The following is a 26,468-nucleotide window of genomic DNA, read 5'->3' as shown; positions in this document are numbered from 1 at the left end:
GACCGCCGTGTAGGCCGGAGGCAACGGTCAGCAAGGGGCCCACAGACACGGGTCGTTGGAATGCTATGCACAGAGTTGGTGGCACCACATCGAAGGGAGTACACTGATATCAAATAGGCCATGAACATATGTACTCTGCCATCGTGTAATCATGAATCAGTTCCACATGTGTGACCTACTTGACCGCAGTGTAGGCCTGAGGCATCGCTCAGCGGGGGCCCACAGCCACGTGTTGTTGGCTTGCGATGCACACAGTTAGTGGCACCTGAGCAGTTGTTGGTAGTGTTCAATCACCTCCGTAACGGGGATCCTATTTTCCTCCGGACTGAACCACGTCTTCCTCTTACTCCTCTCCTTGCTTTCAATGGTATGTACTCTGCCATTCAAAAATCAAGACTCATTCCAAATGTGTGACCTACTTGACCGCAGTGTATGCCGGAGGCAGCGGTCAGCACGGGACAACCACTGTTCAGCCAGCTCCTCCTGGGAGTCTAACACATGACGTTGGAATGGCATGTGGCGATGATTTGTGGCTGACGGGGGTGTGAGCACCAGAGCTGTGCGTGTGTGCCGCCTGCAACGATGCCGTATCCTGCCTGGTCTGGACTGGATTGGGTTGGTGTGATGTCTGCTGGACCACAGTGTAGGCCAGAGGCAGCGTTGGAGTATGTCAAGGAGAAAGGAGTAATGGGGCCTGTGTCGCTGGCCTTTGGCTTGGAGCTTGCGCTGGCATGTGGTGGGCCCTCCTTGACACACGCTGCTGTCGGAAGGTGAGCAGTGAGGCCTGGCTGTGCAGGGGCAGGCAAGGCGGTTCTGGGTACCAGCGGCCTGGTGTGCAGCAGGCACACAGAATCGCAGGCACCACCGTTCACGGCATCGGCGTCATGGCGGGGTGGGAGGCACCGCCCTGGAAGACACGTTGGTCGTTCCGGAAGAGAACCACGCCCAGAGCAGCAAGCTTTTTATTCACACCCCTACGCTGGCCTGGCATACGCTGGGCCAGCCCACTACACTCACGTTTACAGGAGGGGACGTAACAAGCTACTCTTCTGCGATCTTCCTCACTGGCTGAGCTAACATTGTTGCGTCCACTGTCCAGTACACTCCAAACACCAGCAGTGTATGTCGACATGGCAATGTCCGTGGTCTGCATACTGTCCGGCACAACCACGCCACACTTGGCATTGTGTACATTCACATTCATGGGTCACTTGCCCCCTTTGCACATGCCTGGTTCCCACCTCTCCCCACATTCTGCTATTGTTTGGCTGAGGTGCCATGCCGTTGATGGCTTGTGTACATGGTTAGCCCAGGTTGCCACAGTAAGTTGTATTGTCGTGTCTGGTATGTGGGCATGTTGGTTGTCATGTTGTATGTGATTTTGTAAGGTGTGCATTCCCAGAGTTGTGAGTTGTATGTTGGTGGAGTTGATGTGTGTGGTGTGTTCAGTTGTTACTTACCGACGAGCAGTGCATATCCATAGGTGCCAGCCTCAAAGCGCTGGTTGATGATGGACTGTCGGAAGATGAAGGGATCATGCTCACTGCCTGGGCAGTTGGTGACGACATTGGTGAAGAGACCCCGGTGGTCGACTATTGCCTGAACATTGATGGAATGTGTGTGCTTCCTGATATGGTGATTTTGTGCAGTGGTGGCAGAGGGCACGAGGAGTACATGTGTGTAGTCCATTGCCTCCAACACGTTTGGAAAGACAGCTATGGCGAAGAAGCCTTGCTTGGTCTCCAGCTGTTCCTGCGCAGTGTGTGGAAAGTGCAGGTGCTGTAGTACCAAGCTGATGATGGCATCAAGACAGGTGTGAAGAATTTGGATAGGGCTGGCTGCGTGACTCCGCCGACTCTGGCAGTTGTTGTTTGGAAGGTACCAGAGGCCAACAAGAGCAGCACAGCCAGCTGCTTTGTCTGCGGAGGGATGTTGGTTGTCTGCTGTGTTGGTACCATCAGCCTGTGGGCAATGAGGGTCAGGATGCGGAGTTTGGTTGTCCTTTTGAGCCTGTAGTGGGCAATGTCATCCTCTGGTGTTGAGTCTGTGGGGCTGGTGCATTTTCCGAAACTCCGCTGTCTTTGTCTGCGCTGGCTCTGTGGTTGTCTGGGGGAGGTGGTAGGGGGGGTCCTGTGGGTGGTGGCGGTGGGTGTTGTGGCCCTCTTGGGTGTCTGAGCTGCATGATCAGTGGCTCCATGGCATCTGTTGATCTTCAGGTGTGGCTGTGGGCTGGGCTCCCTTTCATGGTGCAGGTGTTAAATCCCTGCTGCTAACACGCCTTATAGTCTGTTTTGGGTCTTATCGCAAATCTGGCTGGTCGTTGAGAATGTTGCGAAGTGGTGTTGTTGCGGCTTTTTGCACGGGAACGCCTACTCTGCATCTCATTAGCGTTAGTTGCCAGTGTCATCTGTGGCGATGTTTTTTGCAGCTGCTATCGCAGGTAATCTGTTGATATTGGTTGTTAGCACCAGCTTGTGAATGGTGCAATAAATGTATCACCACTTTGGCTGCGATAAAGTGCAGATAACTCGGCGATAAATCCTTGAGAATATGCCCCATAGTTCATAAAGTTTCCTGATATGCTTACTTGTACACCCTGACATAATTAACCCAGCACATTACTAGCAATGCTGAGAGGTACTGGAAGGGCCTCACTCAAGGTAGCTCAGTTGTTAAGTTCTGAAAATGTCTGGTTAGAACTATAGCAGTCTTTCTGCAAAAGGCTGGTGCTATCACAATACAGAAATGTTAGTTTCGCTTTGGGAATGTTAAAGAGATGAGCATTTTGTGGCAATAAAAAGACATGCATTTTGGGGGGGGGTTCCATGTGCAGGTGCCACTCCTGTATTCTGTGGTTCTGCTATTTATGTACATATCTCTACAGGTATTTGTGACATCTAGCCAATTATCTGCAGTAAGAGAAATGGGAGTGGTCCATGCAAATCAGCATCCTGAGTCATGACTGAGCTGGCATTCAAAATCACTAGCCGTGTCTTTCATTCGCTGAGTCTTGAACATAGGAGAGGATGTGTTGTTAGAGCAGAGCTGCCAACTTTGGAAGTGGGAATCAGGTTCAAGTCCCAGCATCAGTTCAATATCCCATAATTCTGGGCAAATCACTTAATCTCACCTGGCCAAAAAATGAATTGTGCAATGTAACATGTTAGGCACAATCCTGCTAGACTGTCATCTTGCACTGTTTGAACAACACTCATTTGAGACATTTATGCATTACTTTGCCTTTCATGATAAATATGAGCTGCACTTGTGGGGAGATGGACGTAATAGAATGAACTCAAAGCAGCAACCTACAATCCACTCACTTCCCGTGGTTGCTCCCTGTCACATAAAGGGCCTCATGTAGGTAGCCCAATACCGGTCGGTAACGGCCGATTTTCGTAATTATACCGTTACCGTCCGGTATTTAGGCTTTTGCAATGTAGGGGGCACATTACAGGATTCGGTAATTTACCGAATCGGTAAAATTACCGAATCGGTAATTTTACCGATTCGGTAAATACCGAATCCTGTAATGATATGTAGAGGGAGTGTGTGGGTGTCGTGTGGAGTCGGTATTTACCACCAACTAATAGTTGGTGGTAAATGAAGAAAGGCTCTGTAAAAGCATTTTCAAGCGCTTAGAAGTGTGCAATGTGGCAGACATACATGCCCTTAGGGCATGTATGTGTGCCACATGTGCACACATGCAGGAATCAGGGGTGCAACAGGGTGTCACTGTGACACCCTGCCACCCTTGATTGTGCTCCCCCCATTACCGAATCGATATTTACCGAATCGGTAATGAGGCATACCCTTGCTACACTGCAGCACATCTAGGAACAGCAAGTAGGCCCCAGTTTACTATGTGCCCAGAGGGGGCCCGTCCCACACACCACCAATCTCACAACCAACACATGTGTCAAACCCAGCAATGCGGCGTGTCTGTGAGCATCAATGACAATGCAATTGACACTGCATGATGAATAGCATTGCCTCAGTCAATATACCATGAAATGTTGCACGCAACAACACTGAGGTGGCGAGTGTGGACCACATCCGTAAAAGTTGCACTCTGACACATCCACGTGCACAAACAACTCCTGACGTCAACAACATATCTGCGGACACCCCATGCCCCAGACCCCAAACTCCCACCGAATGACCAATATACCCAAGTATGCAACATCTCATCACTGTAGAAGCACAGAAGTAAAAGGCACACCGCATGAAAGGGATAAGGGGCAACAAAATCAGAACTGCATGGGCGACTCTCCTAAAATGCAGCAGACACACATAACATGCAGAGCACATCACATTGACAACAATGTGGTACTAACCGCAACACGTCCAAGACAGAACAGTGGACACAACTGGGGCCGCTTGTCCATAGAAACTGGCCAATCCCTCCTGGCATGGCAGAGAAATGTGAGTTGAAAATGGCCAAGTACAAACACACATCCGCGATGTCATTGAAATGTCCACTGTCCCGCATCAAATAGTCAGCTCCCCACAAACAGTCACAATGTACATTGTCATGCAGTCTGTATGTAAACTTGTACAATGCGTTACCATACATGTCAACACAATGTTCACATGCATCATCCCTTCACATGGCACAGGGACAATCAACACCTCCTGCAGTGCAGACCAGACAACTCTTCAGTGATGATGAAGAGGACCTCCACACCGACGCCCTACAACAGCTCATGGACATCTACTGCAACCCACCTCCAGGAGCAGGGCAGCCCAGCTGCATCGAGGAGACCCCACCCCCTGCACAGACCACACAGCAGGAAGCACCCAACACCAAGGCTGGCTCCCAGCACCTCACCCAAGCACACATCGCATTCCAAGGCCAGGTGTTAGACTGCCAGAGGGAGGTGGCTGAACAGGTGCAGATGGGGCTCGATCTCATGGCAGCCGAACTAGATCACATATGCGGGTGTCTAATTCCCATAAGGGACCACTTACACTCACCAACGGACACCCACACTGCGACATAGACACACGCATTTGCACATTCCCACTACTGAACCACGCCCAGAGCCCTGGGATAGTCATTCACACCCCTATGCTGGACTTGCGTACGCCGGCCCAGTCCACTTCTCTAACGTATTAATGGGGGGGGGACCGAGCTACATGTCCAAGGTCTTACCCACTGCCTGGTGTGACTAGGTTGCGTCCGCTGTACACCGCACAATGTAATGTGGTAGGGCCCGGGGGCCACCATGCTTACGTAATGAGCACACAGACACACTTTGATAGTCAGTTGAACTGGCTACGGACACGTGCGCCCGGCCACTGTTTATTACCAGGCTCACATGGCCAGTGATGACTTTGCTGGATGGGTGTGGGATGAGTGTGAACCAGCCCTCAGGGAGTGGTTGATGCTGGCAACAACTACAACAGTGATTACTATTGAAGCAGGAACAGAAAACACCCACATAACACAAACAACTGCGAGGCATCATGGTGGTAGCCGGAGCAAGTACAGAGGTCACCCAATATTCAATCAGAAGGGTCCGTGAGTTGCAGTGCACTGAGGTAGGGGCCCCAGAGCTGAGCGTGCTCATGTGAGAAATTGTCTAGGATTGTGTCCCTCCGTGATATCCCTGCTGCAACTGCAGTAGGGTGTGTCACACCTGCCACATCTCCCCCATCATCGTCCCAGGCCCTCCGCACTGCCTGAGGTGACATAGTTGCGTCCGCTGTCCACAGAACAAAACTCAGTCATAGCTCCTGGTGTGTAGCTGGACTACCACCTCCACTCTGCATTCCTGCCTTCTGGTTGTTGCCTCCTGTCCTCCCATTGGCTGTGCCTTCTCCCCTCCGCACACTTGCCTCATCTTCCTCATCATCGTCCCCGGTGTTCCCCACTGCCTGAGGTGACATTGTTGCGTGAGTTGTCCACAGCACAAAACTCAATCAGAAACGGTCCATGAGTTGTGGTGCACTGAGTCAGTGGCACCTGAAGATCTGAGCAGAGTATCAAGATAATGATGGCATCCACGACAGATGTGTGCAACTCTGATAGCCTGGCTGTAAGACTCTTTCGACTCTGGCAGTTGTCGTTTGGAGTTGGTCCTGGCGGTGGTGGCGTGTGCATCCTGTGGTGATGCGTGGTTCGGGCAGGTCCGTACTCGATTTGATGTGTGAGACCTGGTGGACTGCAGCTGAGGCAGGTGGCAGCGACCAGTGCAGGGCCACAGGCACATGACGTTGATGACACCCAGGCCATCGACTCAGAGGCCATACAAAAGTCAGTCAGACGAGGTCCATGACTTGAGCTGCACGTATGTATGACGTTACAATGCATACATTTACAACGCATGCCTTTACAACACAGTTTTTACATCGCAACATCCTTTACAATGCATACATTTACATTGCATACCACTACAACAAATTTTTTAAAACTACACTTACAACGCATTCCATTACATCGCATTATACATTTACAACGCATGCCATTTACAACGCATACCATTACATTGAATTTAAGGTAAGTGTTGGATAGTGTAGGGGTAAAAATTACTATTCTAACTCCAGGGGGTGCAACAGTAGGGTAAGTGTTGGATAGTGTAGGGGTAAAAATTACTATTCTAACTCCAGGGGGTGCAACAGCAGGGTAAGTGTTGGATAGTGTAGGGGTAAAAATTACTATTCTAACTCCAGGGAGTGCAACAGTAGGGTATGCATTGTAATGGTATGCATTGTAATGACATGCGATGTAAGGCCTGCGTTGTAGTGACATGCGATGTAGTGTCATGCGTTGTAGTCACATGCAATGTAATGGATGCGTTGTAGTGACATGCGTTGTAAAGGATGTTGCGATGTAATGACTGCATTGTAAATGTAGTGCGATGTAATGACTGCGTTGTAAAGGTTGTTTCCCTAGCTGCACAGAGTTAGTGGCCCCGGATGCACAGCGGCCGGCACAGGCACACTGCCACAGGACGGTGACTTGCAGTGCACTGAGATGGGGCGCCATAGTTGAGCGGGTTCTAATCGATGTCCAAGGTGATTGTCGCAGAGTGTTTCGGGGGACAGTGGAAGCTGTTCTTCCAAGGCATGATGCAGAGGGCAGAACCAAGCAGACACAGGCAATATGAATGCTACGGACACATTCTTAACACCAAGTCAATATCGGCTACATGATGATGATGACAACATCCGGGCCATAGACTTATACGCCATAAAAGTTCAACGAGAGAGTGTCCATGAATTACGGGGCACAGAGTTAGTGGCACCAGAGGTGAAAGGGGATGCAGTCTGCGATGAAGCGTGTACAATGGTATAAAATCTGCAATCAATAAATCATGACTCAGTTCAAAATGTGTGACCAACTGGACCGCAGTGTAGGCCGGAGGCAACGGTCAGCAAGGGGCCCACAGACACGGGTCGTTGGAATGCTATGCACAGAGTTGGTGGCACCACATCGAAGGGAGTACACTGATATCAAATAGGCCATGAACATATGTACTCTGCCATCGTGTAATCATGAATCAGTTCCACATGTGTGACCTACTTGACCGCAGTGTAGGCCTGAGGCATCGCTCAGCGGGGGCCCACAGCCACGTGTTGTTGGCTTGCGATGCACACAGTTAGTGGCACCTGAGCAGTTGTTGGTAGTGTTCAATCACCTCCGTAACGGGGATCCTATTTTCCTCCGGACTGAACCACGTCTTCCTCTTACTCCTCTCCTTGCTTTCAATGGTATGTACTCTGCCATTCAAAAATCAAGACTCATTCCAAATGTGTGACCTACTTGACCGCAGTGTATGCCGGAGGCAGCGGTCAGCACGGGACAACCACTGTTCAGCCAGCTCCTCCTGGGAGTCTAACACATGACGTTGGAATGGCATGTGGCGATGATTTGTGGCTGACGGGGGTGTGAGCACCAGAGCTGTGCGTGTGTGCCGCCTGCAACGATGCCGTATCCTGCCTGGTCTGGACTGGATTGGGTTGGTGTGATGTCTGCTGGACCACAGTGTAGGCCAGAGGCAGCGTTGGAGTATGTCAAGGAGAAAGGAGTAATGGGGCCTGTGTCGCTGGCCTTTGGCTTGGAGCTTGCGCTGGCATGTGGTGGGCCCTCCTTGACACACGCTGCTGTCGGAAGGTGAGCAGTGAGGCCTGGCTGTGCAGGGGCAGGCAAGGCGGTTCTGGGTACCAGCGGCCTGGTGTGCAGCAGGCACACAGAATCGCAGGCACCACCGTTCACGGCATCGGCGTCATGGCGGGGTGGGAGGCACCGCCCTGGAAGACACGTTGGTCGTTCCGGAAGAGAACCACGCCCAGAGCAGCAAGCTTTTTATTCACACCCCTACGCTGGCCTGGCATACGCTGGGCCAGCCCACTACACTCACGTTTACAGGAGGGGACGTAACAAGCTACTCTTCTGCGATCTTCCTCACTGGCTGAGCTAACATTGTTGCGTCCACTGTCCAGTACACTCCAAACACCAGCAGTGTATGTCGACATGGCAATGTCCGTGGTCTGCATACTGTCCGGCACAACCACGCCACACTTGGCATTGTGTACATTCACATTCATGGGTCACTTGCCCCCTTTGCACATGCCTGGTTCCCACCTCTCCCCACATTCTGCTATTGTTTGGCTGAGGTGCCATGCCGTTGATGGCTTGTGTACATGGTTAGCCCAGGTTGCCACAGTAAGTTGTATTGTCGTGTCTGGTATGTGGGCATGTTGGTTGTCATGTTGTATGTGATTTTGTAAGGTGTGCATTCCCAGAGTTGTGAGTTGTATGTTGGTGGAGTTGATGTGTGTGGTGTGTTCAGTTGTTACTTACCGACGAGCAGTGCATATCCATAGGTGCCAGCCTCAAAGCGCTGGTTGATGATGGACTGTCGGAAGATGAAGGGATCATGCTCACTGCCTGGGCAGTTGGTGACGACATTGGTGAAGAGACCCCGGTGGTCGACTATTGCCTGAACATTGATGGAATGTGTGTGCTTCCTGATATGGTGATTTTGTGCAGTGGTGGCAGAGGGCACGAGGAGTACATGTGTGTAGTCCATTGCCTCCAACACGTTTGGAAAGACAGCTATGGCGAAGAAGCCTTGCTTGGTCTCCAGCTGTTCCTGCGCAGTGTGTGGAAAGTGCAGGTGCTGTAGTACCAAGCTGATGATGGCATCAAGACAGGTGTGAAGAATTTGGATAGGGCTGGCTGCGTGACTCCGCCGACTCTGGCAGTTGTTGTTTGGAAGGTACCAGAGGCCAACAAGAGCAGCACAGCCAGCTGCTTTGTCTGCGGAGGGATGTTGGTTGTCTGCTGTGTTGGTACCATCAGCCTGTGGGCAATGAGGGTCAGGATGCGGAGTTTGGTTGTCCTTTTGAGCCTGTAGTGGGCAATGTCATCCTCTGGTGTTGAGTCTGTGGGGCTGGTGCATTTTCCGAAACTCCGCTGTCTTTGTCTGCGCTGGCTCTGTGGTTGTCTGGGGGAGGTGGTAGGGGGGGTCCTGTGGGTGGTGGCGGTGGGTGTTGTGGCCCTCTTGGGTGTCTGAGCTGCATGATCAGTGGCTCCATGGCATCTGTTGATCTTCAGGTGTGGCTGTGGGCTGGGCTCCCTTTCATGGTGCAGGTGTTAAATCCCTGCTGCTAACACGCCTTATAGTCTGTTTTGGGTCTTATCGCAAATCTGGCTGGTCGTTGAGAATGTTGCGAAGTGGTGTTGTTGCGGCTTTTTGCACGGGAACGCCTACTCTGCATCTCATTAGCGTTAGTTGCCAGTGTCATCTGTGGCGATGTTTTTTGCAGCTGCTATCGCAGGTAATCTGTTGATATTGGTTGTTAGCACCAGCTTGTGAATGGTGCAATAAATGTATCACCACTTTGGCTGCGATAAAGTGCAGATAACTCGGCGATAAATCCTTGAGAATATGCCCCATAGTTCATAAAGTTTCCTGATATGCTTACTTGTACACCCTGACATAATTAACCCAGCACATTACTAGCAATGCTGAGAGGTACTGGAAGGGCCTCACTCAAGGTAGCTCAGTTGTTAAGTTCTGAAAATGTCTGGTTAGAACTATAGCAGTCTTTCTGCAAAAGGCTGGTGCTATCACAATACAGGAATGTTAGTTTTGCTTTGGGAATGTTAAAAAGATGAGCATTTTGTGGCAATAAAAAGACATGCATTTTGGGGGGGGGTTCCATGTGCAGGTGCCACTCCTGTATTCTGTGGTTCTGCTATTTATGTACATATCTCTACAGGTATTTGTGACATCTAGCCAATTATCTGCAGTAAGAGAAATGGGAGTGGTCCATGCAAATCAGCATCCTGAGTCATGACTGAGCTGGCATTCAAAATCACTAGCCGTGTCTTTCATTCGCTGAGTCTTGAACATAGGAGAGGATGTGTTGTTAGAGCAGAGCTGCCAACTTTGGAAGTGGGAATCAGGTTCAAGTCCCAGCATCAGTTCAATATCCCATAATTCTGGGCAAATCACTTAATCTCACCTGGCCAAAAAATGAATTGTGCAATGTAACATGTTAGGCACAATCCTGCTAGACTGTCATCTTGCACTGTTTGAACAACACTCATTTGAGACATTTATGCATTACTTTGCCTTTCATGATAAATATGAGCTGCACTTGTGGGGAGATGGACGTAATAGAATGAACTCAAAGCAGCAACCTACAATCCACTCACTTCCCGTGGTTGCTCCCTGTCACATAAAGGGCCTCATGTAGGTAGCCCAATACCGGTCGGTAACGGCCGATTTTCGTAATTATACCGTTACCGTCCGGTATTTAGGCTTTTGCAATGTAGGGGGCACATTACAGGATTCGGTAATTTACCGAATCGGTAAAATTACCGAATCGGTAATTTTACCGATTCGGTAAATACCGAATCCTGTAATGATATGTAGAGGGAGTGTGTGGGTGTCGTGTGGAGTCGGTATTTACCACCAACTAATAGTTGGTGGTAAATGAAGAAAGGCTCTGTAAAAGCATTTTCAAGCGCTTAGAAGTGTGCAATGTGGCAGACATACATGCCCTTAGGGCATGTATGTGTGCCACATGTGCACACATGCAGGAATCAGGGGTGCAACAGGGTGTCACTGTGACACCCTGCCACCCTTGATTGTGCTCCCCCCATTACCGAATCGGTATTTACCGAATCGGTAATGAGGCATACCTTCCCATTGATTCAATCAATGGGAAGGTATGCCTCATTACCGAATCGGTAAATACCGATTCGGTAATTTCCGAATTTCTACGAATCTGTAATTTTTACCGATTGAATACCTACATAGCATTTACCACTTCATAAATACCGAATCGGTATGATTCGGTATTTATGAAGTGGTAAATGCCAGGCCACCTACATAAGGCCCAATATCCCTACTGCTGCAGATGTTAGGAACAATATTGTGTGATTGCCATTCTACACATTTCAAAAATTGCAAGTGATTGTTTGAATCTCTCAAACTAGTAGGATATGGTTGAAGACACATTGGTCCATTTATCACAGAAATAGTGCTGATAATTTTTTTTTTTTTTAACTCTTTATTTTAAAATTGTTTGATACAGCAGGGAGGAAACCAGTAAGCATTACTGTCAGTCATATAAGGAGAGACATCAAGAACACCATTTCACAGTTTACATTACATTGCATTGGGAACCTCCAGTAGGTCGTGGCAGTGCCACCCTTCATAGACAGGCATAAAACACAGACCGACAAGTAAACCCACCCGATGGAGAAGGCAGTCCCACCTCCGTGTCTCCCATAAGCCATCTGCCACTATCCCTTAGCACCGCTATGAGGTACATCTTGACTTTCATGTGCAGAGAGGTATCTCGTCAGGGGGGCCCACCCAAATATCAGGGGCCGGGACACAGGCGGCAACAATTCAGCATATAGCAGAACATTCTCCTGACAGGTACTCATATCCCGCAGCCATTCCTTAAACTTAGGGCTTCTCCCCCGCCCCCATCGGCACGCCACACGCCTCTTGGCTAGCAACAGCGAGCAGGTAACAAATCGTCGATCCGCCTTGGGTATATCTCGGGTGTACCCCAGCAGGGCCTGAAGAGGGGAAGGATGTAGCGGGCCACCCAGCATCTCTCCCATGGCAGCATAGACTCGGCTCCAATAATCGTCCACACTCGGGCAGGTCCAGGCCAGGTGTAAAAAATCTGACCCCGGGGAATGGCATCTATCGCATCGATCGTTGTCTCGGAGATGAAACCTGTGCATCTGGACTGGGGTGCAATAGAGGTGGTGTAAGAATTTATAATGAATCACACGGAACCTACTACTCGAGGAAATCATTTCGGTTTGCAGACAGCAGTACTCCCACTGCTCGTCAGTGAGCTCTGTACCGATCTCAGTCTCCCAGCCGGCCCGGGACCTCAAAGTATCCCCCCTGTCACGAGTATAAAGTCACCTATAAATCGAGGAGACCATGTGCGACGGGGATGTGGAGTCAAGAAGGTAATGGAACGGCTCTAGGATTGCGGGCTCTGACGGATATGCCGGCAGTACTTTTTGCAGGCCACTGCGCAGCCGTATGAACGCAAAGACCTCCAGGGGGGTGGGGACGACAGCTCCAAAAAGGAGCGGGAGGTCACGAAACCTGCCCTCGTGGAACAGGTCCCCCCAGCACGCGATTCCGTTTTTTTGTTTGATTCGCTGAAACAGTCCCTCCTCAAGAAGTGGAAGGGCCGGGTGATACACCAGGGGCATCAGTGGGGAATAAAGAAGCGGCGCACCCATATGGCCAGCCAGCACACTCCAAGCATGCGCCGTAGCCTGAACAGGATTGCGGTCAGCCCGTGATGCAGGGACCTCCGCGAGGGCCACTCCCTCCAATGGGATCGGAGCAGCCAGCCAGTGCTCCACCGCTATCTGTGGCATATAAGGGGTGGGGCGATACCAGTGATACGCGTAGTGTGCCTGAGCGCAGTTGTAGTACAGTTCAAAATCAGGGATATCGAGGCCCCCCTGGAAATAGTGCTGATAATTGAACCAAAATACACAATTTATTAAAACGTTTTCTCAGGGGAGAACACCCCAGTACCTCCCACTCAATCCCCCTCCTAAAAATCAAACTCACTCACTTAGGGGCATATTTACAAGGCAGCGATATAAAAATATCGCCGCTTTTGCGGCCGTTTTCGATAATTTTATCGCTATATCAGCAAGGTCACACTATCGCGTGAAACCTTCCCTTAGTGCCTGAATTCCTAACGCCCATCTTTGCATCTCCTTACGCCTGCTTTGAAACTGACTTAGCCATGATATCCTATGGAAGGTGAGGCCCTATCAGCAAGCTATCGCCAAACTTCGTGGGATTATCGCTGGGTTTCCATCGATAATCTCACGTTTGGCAGTTAGCGCTAGGATTTTTATCTTTTGAGATAAGCGTTGCTAATAGCACGCTATCTCAGCGATAAAAATCCACGCTAGCCGGCGATAATTATCCTAGCGCTAAGTGCGTTTAGCGATAATTAGCGCCGGTTGTTGCTGATATGCCCCTTAGTTTGTTTGTACACAAAAATTAATTAATTGCTCTTATGCCTTACCACTTTCAAATTCCACCAGCCGCCACTGATCAGGGACCTTCAACCTCTAAACCACTTTCAAAAAATTAAAATAATTTAAGCAGGGAGCTACTACCTAACCTTCTTAAACAATTTAGTGGCACCATACCCTACTTTAGGTTCCTCCAGTTTTGACCTTGAGGATCACTACTCGGGTCTCATCATCAGTTGCTTCATTTGTGCTGTCCTGTTTGTGATGTATCACTTTCTGTTCACTTCTCTGTATTTTTCCTAGCTTGTGCCCCAGTTCTGTGCAAGTACAAGTTGTACCACATTCCATCCTCTCACCAGACTGGATCCTGCCCTCAAGATGTGTCACGTGCCTTGGCCATGCCTACAAATGAATTTGTGCAATGTAACAGGTTAGGCACAATCCTGTCAGACTCACCTTGCATTGCTAGAACAATACTGACTTGAGGCATTTATGCATCCCTTTGACCTTCATGACAAATATGAAGCTGCACCTGTGGGGAGATGGACGTGATAGAATGAACTCGAAGCAGCAACCTACAATCCACTCACTTCCTGTGGTTGTTGCCTGTCACATAATATCCCTACTGCTGCAGATGCTAGGAACAATATTGTGTGATTGCCCGTCTACACGTTTCAAACATTGTCAGTGATTGTTTGAATCTCTCAAACTAGTAGGATGAGGTCGAAAACACATTGGTCCATTTATCACAGAAGCAGTGCTGAAAATTGCACCAAAATACACAATTTTAAAAATGTTTTCTCAGAGGAGAACTCCCCAGGACCTCCCACCCAATCCCCCTCATAAAATTCATGCTCACTCGCTTAGTTGCTTGTACACAAAAATTAATATACTTGCTCTTATGCCACACCACATTCAAATTTCACCAGCCGCTACTGCCAGAGACCTTCAACCTTGGAACCGCTTTCAAAAATGTAAATGATTTAAGCAGGGAGCTACTATCTACCCGTAAGCAATTTAGTGGCACCATACCCTACTTGAGGTACCTCCCAGTTTGACCTTGAGGAGCACTACTCAGGTCTCATCACCAGGTGCTTCATTTGTGTTGTTGTGTTTGTAGTGTATCACTTTCTGTTCACTTCTCTGTATTTTTCCTAGCTTGTGCCCCAGTTCTGTGCAAGCACAAGTTGTACCACATTCCATCCTCTCACCAGACTGAATCCTGCCCTCGAGGTGTGTGTCACGTGCCTTTTGCCTGGCTTGTGTGTATAGTTGCCTTGTTTGTTAAGGACAGTTTTCTCTGAGCCCGTGAACTTCCCATTCTTGTGCTTCCTGTTTCCCGAAGCACAGCTGTGAGATTTTTTCTCAGTTCATTCCTACTTGAACCCACATAATCAGGGCTGAATCTATCCAGTCAGTGGCTGCCCCATGATCACCTCACTGCAATACTGGATTGGTGAAAACACTGAAATGCTTGGATAAGGAATTGTACCTTATTCTAACCACGTTTAAAGAGTTGTTTAGACAAGCACGATGAATAAATCAAGTGAGTAGTGTCCTTGAATAGAGTGCACCTTCTTCGTAGCCATGCTACGATCAATGACATAGCATAGATTGTTCTTCTTGAGTGACAGAGGCGGCAACAAAGTCAACGATTTTGTGTCAGAAGTATAGGAAAGTTGTTTTACAAGTATAGTAAGTCTTCTTAAATCTTAAGAGACATCTCTTCATCTCACAGCCTGAGTGGAGTTTGAGGACCAAATCTGTGTTAATCTCAGAGCTAGGTATGGGCGGAGTTCATGGAGTTCTGCTGTGAGGAACTCCTTGAAGTGCCCAAAAAAGTCTGCCAGCCTTCGCAGAGTTCTTCAAGCGGCGGTAAGTGGTACATTGCGCTGCTCTTGCTGATTTTTACCGTTAGTGCTGTAAAATCAGAACTAATGGCACTATGCACCACGCCAGAGGGCGCTGCTTCTTTCTGCTGCTCGAGTAGCTATACTACGCGAGCGGCAGATTTCTTATCGTGAGTGGTCGCAACCTGCCATGACTCCCACGCATTGAGAAATCTCTCCAGGAGTAGGTCCAGATTATAATTTTTCTCACTTGCACTCACCAATTTAAAATTAGCGGGCCATGCGAGAGAAAATACTCCTTTTGGGATGTAGGTAAGGAGTCTTTGTCCAGCATTATGTACATGCTCCACAGTTGTTTTTTGGTGGGGTTACCCATCCTGGATGAGATTCAGAATGGAAGCATCAACTTATTCGAGGGGTTGTGGCTTCTAAAGAGGCAGTGAGAAGGAGCTGAAACAGTCAAGACCTCTTACCAGTCTCCAAATTGTCAATCTGATTATCGGATACGTCCAGAAACTGCAGGTGCTGGAGGGATCGGAGATTTTTCAGCTTCTGTATCTGGTTTTGTGCCAAGGTTAGGAACCTGCAAAATGTAAAGTCGTAGATAAGAAATGTATGCAGGAACATCTTACCATCAAGCAGGAGCTCATTACATGTACTCAGGTAAGGCCTATGTCAGGAAATAAGCAGGAACCCCTTCCCATCACCTCTGCAAGGATGCAGGAACAGCTTTTCCCCTTCAGCGTGGACAGTACTATTGGGAAGCCTGAAGTGCTGTGTGTACTGTCTTCTGGCAGCAGAGCTATATGGCTCTAAAAAGGGAAATACAGATGATGTTCTGGCTGGGACCAAAGACAGGATTGGCACTGGACTTTATCTATGTTGCTTTTAAGAGTAGATGAGATTTAAGACTGCTTGGAAAAGTGGTAGTTAGTGTTAGAGATAGGGATGTCCTCAACATGAAATTTCAGATATAGCAATACTTAATATTCCACATCGTGAAGAGCCAGAGAACAGGCTGTTTCCGAGGATAAGGAATCAAAGGAATAGAAGGCTACGGTTGGTAAATGTGAGACGCACCATATAGTGCCAAATCAGAAACAACAGTAGAGGGTTCAGGGAAACATTCTTCTGAGTGACAGTCTGACATTTTGGATGGGCTGCAAGACCTAAAGACATGATCAAAGGTACAACACACGTCAGAGGTTGCAGATGACATCTACTATAGGCAAACAGGTAAAGCATGAATGTGCACCCACACCCACTAGAGTACAACCATGGGTAAAACCCTACACTGTCCAAAACACATCACCCACACTTATTGTGAAACAGGAAGTAGTTGCATGACCTTCCTCTGATATTTTCCCCATAATCTTCTCTATTGAGAAAAGTCACAGTTGCAGACCAAAGTCTACCAGAAGCTCCACGGTGGCAACTAATTGGTGTATGCTGTGCCATGCATAACATGCATAACTTGAGCACTCAAGGTCTTAGACAGACTGTTACTACCACCATGTAAGTCTTGGGGAGAATGAGCTAAAAGGAGTGTAAGGGTCATGTTACTTTATCCATACTCTGGTTAGGCCTTGAACATAAAATGACCCTCCCCTTTTTCAATAAGAAAGGGGCTGAAACTCTTTACTCTCCCCCTTTCAAGCACATAGATAAATAGTGATCGAAAAGTAACACCGTACCCACAGCCATGTAAGGCTTGGGCAGACGATGAGCTAAGGGGGGGTAATCATGCTTCTTTATCCTTGCTCTGGGTAGGGGGGTAATCGTGCTTCTTTATCCTTGCTCTGGGTAGGGGGGGGTAATCATGCTTCTTTATCCTTGCTCTGGGTAGGGGGGTAATCATGCTTCTTTATCCTTGCTCTGGGTAGGGGGGTAATCATGCTTCTTTATCCTTGCTCTGGGTAGGGGGGGTAATCATGCTTCTTTATCCTTGCTCTGGGTAGGGGGGGGTAATCATGCTTCTTTATCCTTGCTCTGGGTAGGGGAGGGTAATCATGCTTCTTTATCCTTGCTCTGGGTAGGGGGGGGGGTAATCATGCTTCTTTATCCTTGCTCTGGGTAGGGGGGTAATCATGCTTCTTTATCCTTGCTCTGGGTAGGGGGGTAATCATGCTTCTTTATCCTTGCTCTGGGTAGGGTAGGGTAATCATGCTTCTTTATCCTTGCTCTGGGTAGGGGGGGTAATCATGCTTCTTTATCCTTGCTCTGGGTAGGGGGGGTAATCATGCTTCTTTATCCTTGCTCTGGGTAGGGTAGGGTAATCATGCTTCTTTATCCTTGCTCTGGGTAGGGGGGGTAATCATGCTTCTTTATCCTTGCTCTGGGTAGGGGGGGGTAATCATGCTTCTTTATCCTTGCTCTGGGTAGGGGGGGGTAATCATGCTTCTTTATCCTTGCTCTGGGTAGGGGAGGGTAATCATGCTTCTTTATCCTTGCTCTGGGTAGGCCTTGAATAAAAGAATACCCTCGCCCTTTAAATTCAGAAAGTGAGCTGAAACTATTTACTCTCACCCTTGTAAAGCCTTCGTATAAATAGTAATCAAGAAGTAACACCTTACCCACATCCATAGAAGGCTTTGCGCAGAAAATGAATACGAGCACCTTGGCCACACTTTAGTAAGGCCTTTGTCAGAAACACATTCATGTAAGGCTTGGGCAGGAAGCAAGCAAGATCACCCAATTCAAACTCATTGGAAGTCTTGAAAAGAGAGTGATGTCAAAAGAGGAACGTGAACACATAAGGGTCCCCCATATAAGGTCTATTCAGAATGTAAGCATGAACACCAAACCTACACCTATAGATTGAACTGGACAGAACGTGGATGGATCCCCGTGCTCCCAAGGTCTCGGAGTAAAAAGTGAGTTGGAATCAACTACATCAGGAAGAGCGAACAGAAAAACATAAGGACATGGAACAGACACTAATCAGCAGAGAATGGCTATTCTCCAAGCAATGTGAAATGAGAATCAAGATTTCATTGAAGACACGGAGGCTAACATTATGCATAATAACCTTTAATTGCCACTCCGCAGCACCTTTAAAGAAGTACAACACACCAAAACACTAGAACACTCTAGTCCATAAATATCCGTGGTCTCCAACATTCCCCTTCTTTGAATTCGCGAACATCCGCTTCTTCTCGCTTCCTCTTCCTCCTCTTCTATCCGCCATGCTCTCCAAATCCTCTCTCACTATTCTGTTGAGAATAAAAAACAAGCCATCAACATTTGTCTGTCCACATCTTCTCAAATGCGCATCCAAACATTAATGCGATTCATTAAGAATATATTTTCTTAAGCAAAACCTTAATTAACCTATGAAACCAAAAACTACAATGCTATACCTCAGAAATAAAATAACCCAGATCTTCAAATTCATATTTTTATCCTTCTTAGGGTGAGGTGGGAGGGATAATGTTAGCCTCCGTGTGTTTAATGAAATCTTGATTCTCTTTGCTTGGAGAGTCGCCATTTCATATCAAGACTGGAGGCTACCATTATGCATGTTTAAAGCCTTTTAGAATCACAATAGACAAATGCTTTATTGGTCTAAAATAGTGCTTAACAAAAACTCCTACATTAGACCAATCTGCAGCTTTCAATATTTCCTCCAATCTACCTCCGCTCAAATACATTTTACTTGCTCCCGCGCCTCTTACAGAATGCGCCTTGTAATACTCTTCATCAACACCACTCTCTCTCATTACATTCTTCACCCATCTAGCAATAGTTGCTGTACTTACCACTCCATAAGGTTTTACATAGGATATCAATAATTGATTCTCTCCATGACTTCTGAATTTCAATATCCTGTTTTCATATTCAAACATAACATTCCACTACGCACAACCTCCTCTCTTCTTCAAATTTTGGATAAAGTATAGTCTCCGACATAGTTTTTAGCCTTTTCCAAATTTCAAAATACACACCATCCGGTGCTATTACCTTGTTATTTACCCTCCAATGCACGCACATCTGATACTCTTCTACATGAAACCAAGCATAACAAAGTTGCCAACTTTCCTGAAAGTCTCTTCAAATCCAAGTACCTATTTGCTGGCCACTGTAAAAACAAACTCAACACCACGTTGACATCCCACAGTACATTATACCTTGCCTTAGGTGGTCTCCTTCAATCTCATACTCTTCATAACCCTACAAACCATAATATTTCTCCCAACTGACTTGTTGTCCATAACTGCATGTCATGTTGAAACCCCTGACCAATAACAATTAATTTGATCTGTAACCTAAACCTTCCTCAAACTTCTCTACCAAAACATTTACCACCTCAACTACAGGAGCTTCCATGGGATCCAGACTCCTTTCCATGCACCAACGAACCCATATTCTCCAAATTCCTCTATACCTACTCCTTGTTCCTGGTGCCCAAGATTCTTCCAATACCTCCGCAGCCTTATCTGAAAGTCCTCTGAAACTGCTACATCTCCTGACACTCTCCAGACAAGAAGGTTCAGCACCTTGCTCTGCACCAAAGGATGCTCCTCTCCTTCTATATTCTTTAAAAGTCCTTTTTTTGCTGGAATCAAATAAGGTTTTGCACAAGCCTGCTCCATCACTGATGGAAACCATAACAGTGACAACCAAAACGGAGTTACCAACACTATCTGACATTTCTCCTGTCTCACCTTCAATAAAACTCTCTGTATCATTGCAAACGGGGGGCGGAAGGCATACGCCCTCTTTCCAGCCCAAACTTGCTGGAATGCATCCACCGCTAACGCCAAAAGGGTCAACTCTTCAACTGAAATAACTCTCCACCTGATAAGTCAAACGGCTAGCAAATAAGTCCACTTTTAGTGGACCCAACAATTTGTGTATCTTTCTGAAACTCCTCACATCCAATTTCCAATCACTGGAGGCCTTCAAATGCCTTGAATTCCAATCTGCTATCTGATACATCTCTTCCAGCAAATACTCTGCTCTCACCCCTATTTTGTGTTCAAAACAAAAATTCCAGAACTCCATCGCCAAGTTCACAATCCTCTGGATCTTGTTCGTCCCAGCCTGTTTATATACGTCACTGCTGACACATTGTCCATCCTCATCATTACCGATTGCCCACTCAGAGCCTTCCTGAAACTCTTCACTGCATATAAACCTGCAGTCAACTCCAAACAATTTCTACGTCCTGAGCTTTCCTCCTTTGTCCAAAGTCCACCTGTCTGTACTACTCCTAACCGAGCTCCCCATCCATTCAAACTCGCATCAATCTCCAAAACAAAATTTGGTCCATTTCCAAAAACGTCCATTCCACGTATCCAAATTGTTCATCCACCACTCCAATTCTTCTTTCACTTCCACACTCAATGAGATAAGATCTTCATACCATAACCCTTTTCTCAATGCCTCCCCTTTCACCCTCTACAAAGCTCGATAGTGAAGGGGTCCTGCAAAAATCGCCTGAATTGATGAAGACAAAAAACCTACTATCCTCACCAAGGGCCTCATGTAGGTAAATAAATTTTACCGGTTCTTAAATACCGAGCCGTACCGAATCGGTAAATTAGAATCGGTAAGTTATATGTAGGTAAAAATTCGGTAACAGTTACCGATTCGGTAACATTCGGTAATCACGAATCGGAATTCACCGAATCGGTAAATACCGAGGTGGTATTTACCGAATCGGAAAATACCGAGGTGGTATTTACCGAATCGGAAAATACCGAATCGGTATGTACGGATTCGGTAAATAAAATCACATGACTTGACGAAACAGCTAATCCTGTGCAACGACAGCCCACCCAACCAGGAAGTGCCCACACCCAGGCAGGTGTACATAATTAGCCGAAGTGGCCACACCCAGGCAGGTGTACATAATTAGCCGACCCTGGAGAGGCTTGGAGTGCAGAGGAGAGGCAGGGAGCCGTTGCATGTGCGAGTGGGTAAACGAACAGCATGTCCAGCCAGAGAACACAGAAAGACGGAGGGGAAAGGAGGAGGAAGCTGAAATTCAGCCCCAAGGAACTCCAGGTGCTGGTGGAGGAGGTGGTGAAGCAGCACCAGAAGCTGTTTGGGAGGCAATCCCTGCAAGTGCCTGAGGCTGAAAAGCGCAACATATGGCTGGCCATCCAGGCGCAGGTCAATGCTGTGGGAGTGACCCACAGGGACATTGAGGTCCTCAAAAAACGCTGGTATGACCTGAGGATTGTAACCAAGAGGAAGATGGGCGACATCCAGAAGGAGGCCAGCCAGACCGGAGGTGGAACCAACAGGGCACCTGCCCTCACCGAACTGGAGGAGCTGGTGGCGGCCACAATCGAGCAAGAGAGCGTCGTGGGTCTTGGGGACGCCGACAGCTCTGCCAGAGCCGCAACACACCAAGGTAAGACGAAAGCACAGCAATGTAGCCCCCCCTACCCCTATCCCACATCCCCCATTGTGAAACGAGAATCACACTGCAGTCCACACGTGTCAGTGCAGACAGGCAATGCATTCCGGGAGATGTAGTCAGGGCAACACTAACCATGACGTAAATGTTACAGGGCAACAAGGCATGTCACGCACTCGAGGCACAAGGAGACAGAGGACATATTGGAATGTGAAATGATTTATTGTGACGCTTGCAATGCAGCCCTTCGGGGACACTGAGCCAATGTTGTATTTCTGTCCACAGATGTGACATCATGCAGGACAGGGCATGCTGCAGGAGAGACGGCACACCGGCCACAAATATCACCTCTAGCCAGCACGAGTTCAGACCAGGGAGCAGGCCCACTTGCAGCCGCACCACCAACACAGCCAGCCTCGCCGCACACAGAGCCAGCATCACCTCACCGAGAGCCAGCATCACCACAACCACAGCCAGCATCGCCACTCATGTTCGAATCACCGGCCACATCTCCGCTTGCAGGTGTGAGAATGAGGAGGCGTCCAGCAGCCAGGCTACGAGCCTTAGACAACTCGTCAGACGACAGCATGGGCCCAGAAGACCGCACCGGGCCCCAGGAAGGGAGCCATGCCACTGTGCCCCACACCTCACAGGCAGCACAGACGGGAGCAAGAGGGCGCCGCAGGTCGCGTGTCCAGAGTCCACCAGCACCCACTGACGGCCATGGTGTCTTCTTGGGGCTCGAGGGCCAAATGTTGAAGCAACAGCGCCTGCAATCAAAGGCAGTTATGTCAGTCCAGAGGCACATGCGGGTGATGAAGACAACCTTAGTCAACATGGACACTAACATTAGCGGCATGGCTGCGGGCATTCGGGACATGTCCCAGTCAATCCAGCAGTTGTGCAGCAAATTAGATGCTGACATCGAAGCACGGCGCCGGGAACGCCAGAGAAGGGACACTACCAGCAGGGCACTCAACCGTCTGGCAACTGCGACTTCTCTACTGTGCCGGCGCTCTGTGACGATGCAGGAGGGCCTAACACAGTGCTGCAGCGACCTGTCTCGGGGGATGGTGCAGGTGACAAGTGCACTAGGGGTGCTATTGACTAGTCAGGCGTCGACAACTGCTGCAGGGGATGCTGCGGAGAGCATCGAGACCAGCAGCAGCATCACACCCCCCGTCCCAGAAGCACGCAGGAGCAGCAGGCGGCTTGGGGTTGGCTCTAGTGAGGATGCACAGGCCGTGGAATCCACCACTGCAGCGCGTATGCGCAAACATTGATGTGGCCCTGCTTAGCCACTTCCCATTGGGTGACGTAACCCTGGACATACTCCTTGTATAGATGGTATATTGCCAGATTGGCCTGTTCATGTGTTCATGGCGTGGTGCCACATTAAAACTACGTCATGACTTCTCACAACTCGCTGTGTCCCCTCACTTACTCAGAAATAGTTGCATGTGATCTCTGCCCGTCTCTCTCTCCCATCGATTGCAGTTGGCACTCTAGCTGCGCTGCCCTCTGGCTGGCCTGACTCATCCTCGTTGTCCTCAAAATATGTTAGTTCCACATCTGTACCTTTTTTCGTGGCAAGGTTGTGCAGCATTGCACAAGTGGCAATAATCTTGCAGCAGGTGATGGGTTTGTACTGGCGTGCGCCTCCGCTCTTGTGCAGGCAACGGAACCTGCTCTTCAGTAGTCCAAACGTGCGCTCCACCACATTGCGTGTTGTTTTGTGTGCCACGTTGTATCGTCTCTCACTCTGGGTTGCTGGGTGTAGGTAGGGAGTGAGGATGAATGAACGGCATGCATATGCACTGTCGCCTGGATGAGTAAAAGGGAACCATCAGTTACATGCCTCTATACACTATGATTTGCAGGTTTCAAGGGGCGTCACTGTTACTTACCTAGCAGGTATCCCTCTCCGAATTCTCCGGCACTCAGTCGTGTGTAGATCCCACTATTCTGGAAGATGTAAGAGTCGTGGGTGCTCCCAGGAAACTTTGCAACAATATCTGTGATGATGTTCCCTGCATCACAGATCACCTGCACATTGATGGAGTGGGTGGACTTCCTGTTCCTGTAGATGTGCTCTGTGTCAGCTGGTGGACAGATTGGGATGTGTGTACCATCAATACAGCCGATGACATGGGGGAACTGTGCCATGTGATAAAAGTCTGTTTTTGTTTTCTGCAGTGCAGCCTGTGTGTTTGGGAAGCTTATGTAGTGGTGCATTCTCTGCATCATGGCATCCAGGAACTTCCTGAAGAAACGTGACAGGCAACTCTGGGATACCCCACCCACCGCAGCTATCACCACCTGATAACTGCCGGATGCCAACAGATGTAGGCTGCAGAGCACCTGCACATGTGGGGGTATGGCGTGCGCCCTTCTTATTGGCTGGTCCAGGAGTGGGTGTAGGTCCCTGATTAAGTCCATGATGGTTTCGGGGTGTAGCCTGTACCTCTCATGTATCTCTGCATCAGTCAGCTGGAATAGTGTGATGCGCTGTCTGTAGATTTGTTCCTCCCGTCGCCACACCCTCAGTCCTGCTGCCTGTAGACGTAGGCGCCTTGCAATGACGTACATAGCGGCCATGTTGTCCACGCTGTTGCATTTTGGGATTGCTTATGTGCATTGTTGATGGTTACCACCTGCTTTCAATCCGTGTTAATTACCGACTCTTATTTACCGATTTTCCTGGATTTCTTAATTACCGACTGCTCCTACATGTCATTTTAATTTTTACCACTTCATATTTACCACTTCATATTTACCGATTCGTTAATTATGTATTCGGTAAATATGAATCGGTATTTTAGAATTCGGTAAATATGAATCGGTATTTACCGCCTCATATTTACCGAAAAGTGGTTTTTGGACTCCTACATCTCACTTGTCTGAATACCGGTCGGTAACGGCATATTTACCGAAAATCGGCCGTTACCGACCGGTATTTCGCTACCTACATGAGGCCCCAAGTCTCTTAATGTCATAGAATCTCTCCTCATGCTCAAATTTATCTCCTTCTTTATTAACTTCACCTTCCTTTCTGGCAACAAGAGCATACACTTCACCATATCTACCTGAAAACCCCAAAACTCCATTGTTTGACTCGGAATCAGAACAGACTTTTCCAAGTTCACTAGAAAACCTAGACTCTCTAATAACCTGATAACATTCCTCAAATTCCTTTCCAACTCTCTCTGATCCTGACTCATCCACAATATGTTGTCTAAATAGATTATCATTCGCACTCCTCTCTGCCGAAAAAAGGACACAACCACTCTCATCACCTTCGTAAAACACCAAGGTGACGATGAAAGGCCGAATGGCAGACAAAAGATTCCCTTTCCACCTGAATTGTAAATATTTCTGACCCTCGCCGTTTATTGGTATTGTGAAATATGCATCCTTCAGATCTCATTTCACCAACCAATACATTTCTTCCAGCAGATCTCTCAAGCAATGGATTCCCTCCATCTTGAAATGTCTGAATACTACAAATATGTTCAGATCCCTCAGATTTATGACTGTCCTCCACCCTTTGTCTTTATTCCTTACCAAAAACAAGTTGCTTACAAATCCTTTCCTTGACTCTTTTACCCGAAGAACTGCTCCCTTCTTTATTAACAATTCTATCTCCAAATCCACTATTTCCTCTTGATCTTTTGACATCCTTATCTATCTTGCCTCTTCTCTTTGGCTGGGAAATTCCATACACTCTACTCCATATCCCTGTATTGTCTCCAATACCCAAGGATCCTGTGTGATTTTCTTCTATTCTTCTACAAAAAACCTCAGCTGTCCCCCCTACTTTTCCTAGGGTAGAACCAGTTAAAATCTCTGTACTCACCATGTCCTCTTTGAAACTGGCCCATCTTCTTGAAAAGCTCTGCTTGGGTAGAATCCTCCTGAATCATAGCCTCTTCCTCGATAGCTATTCCTGCCTTGGGGATGATACTGTCCACTATACTGGGACCTCTGTAATCCTCGCTCAGCAGATTGTCTGCTTCTACTGGCCCTACCAAAAACACCTCCTCCAAAGCCCTTCCTCATATTATCTTGTGCCTTATCCAGGGCTGTGAACATATTCGCATATTTCCAAATGTGCGTAACTAGTCCTTCTCCAAAGAGCAGACCATTAGCATCCTCATTACCTTCTTTCTGTGTCATGTCCCCTAGTTTAGGACTTATCTCCATGAAGATAGCCCTTCTACGCTCTGATAAAAGGCCTGCATTTGCATTTCCTAAGAGCACTAGAGCCCTCTGGCTCCATCCTCTAAGCAGTTCTATATCTACTGCCTCTTCATTAGCATACACATCCTCTACCATGTCTAAAATCCTTGCCACGGGTCCTAACACATCCAGGAGCTTATCCTGGCATATCTTCAATGATCTCTCAAGACCTTGTCTCGTGTCTCTCCCAAGCTGAAAAAAAAAGCTAATCAACTCAGGATCCAAGTTTGGAGTACTGCACACCTTTTCCTCTATAACTGGTCTAGCACATTCAGACTGCATCACACTTCGCACCTCCATATCCAGAGGTTAGCGAATCCATGATTAAATGAACTTTGCCACATGCTCCATATGCCACCATTCTCCACTGCGCGGATGTTTAATATTTAGAGGCGTAAACATCTCTCATCCAAATGGATCCTTAATGGTGTCATATGAAGTTGACCGCTCCATTTCCTCAAATTCCTCATCCATATTCTCATCCTGATTTAATTCAAATATATATTCATCC

At 48.0% G+C, this 26,468-nt stretch overlaps 1 protein-coding gene across 1 annotated transcript in view; it reads right to left on the bottom strand.

The window, feature by feature from the left end:
• The window catches only part of LOC146830592 (E3 ubiquitin-protein ligase TRIM39-like), a 432,642-nt gene extending 406,385 nt beyond the window's left edge, over window positions 1–26,257 (bottom strand). The window contains exons 1-2 of the mRNA XM_085603762.1: window positions 25,575–26,257; window positions 15,825–15,934 (exon numbers count right to left, since the gene is read on the bottom strand). Coding sequence (XP_085459888.1) covers window positions 15,825–15,934; window positions 25,575–26,257 — 793 coding nt within the window. The remainder of the gene's footprint in view (window positions 1–15,824; window positions 15,935–25,574) is intronic.
• Between the last annotated feature and the right edge of the window lie 211 nt (window positions 26,258–26,468).

This window comes from Triturus cristatus, chromosome 5_1 (assembly GCF_964204655.1).
Source record: "Triturus cristatus chromosome 5_1, aTriCri1.1, whole genome shotgun sequence".
Taxonomy (NCBI): domain Eukaryota; kingdom Metazoa; phylum Chordata; class Amphibia; order Caudata; family Salamandridae; genus Triturus; species Triturus cristatus.
The sequence above is the reverse complement of the archived record's forward strand: the minus strand, read 5'-3'. Positions and strand labels throughout refer to the sequence as shown.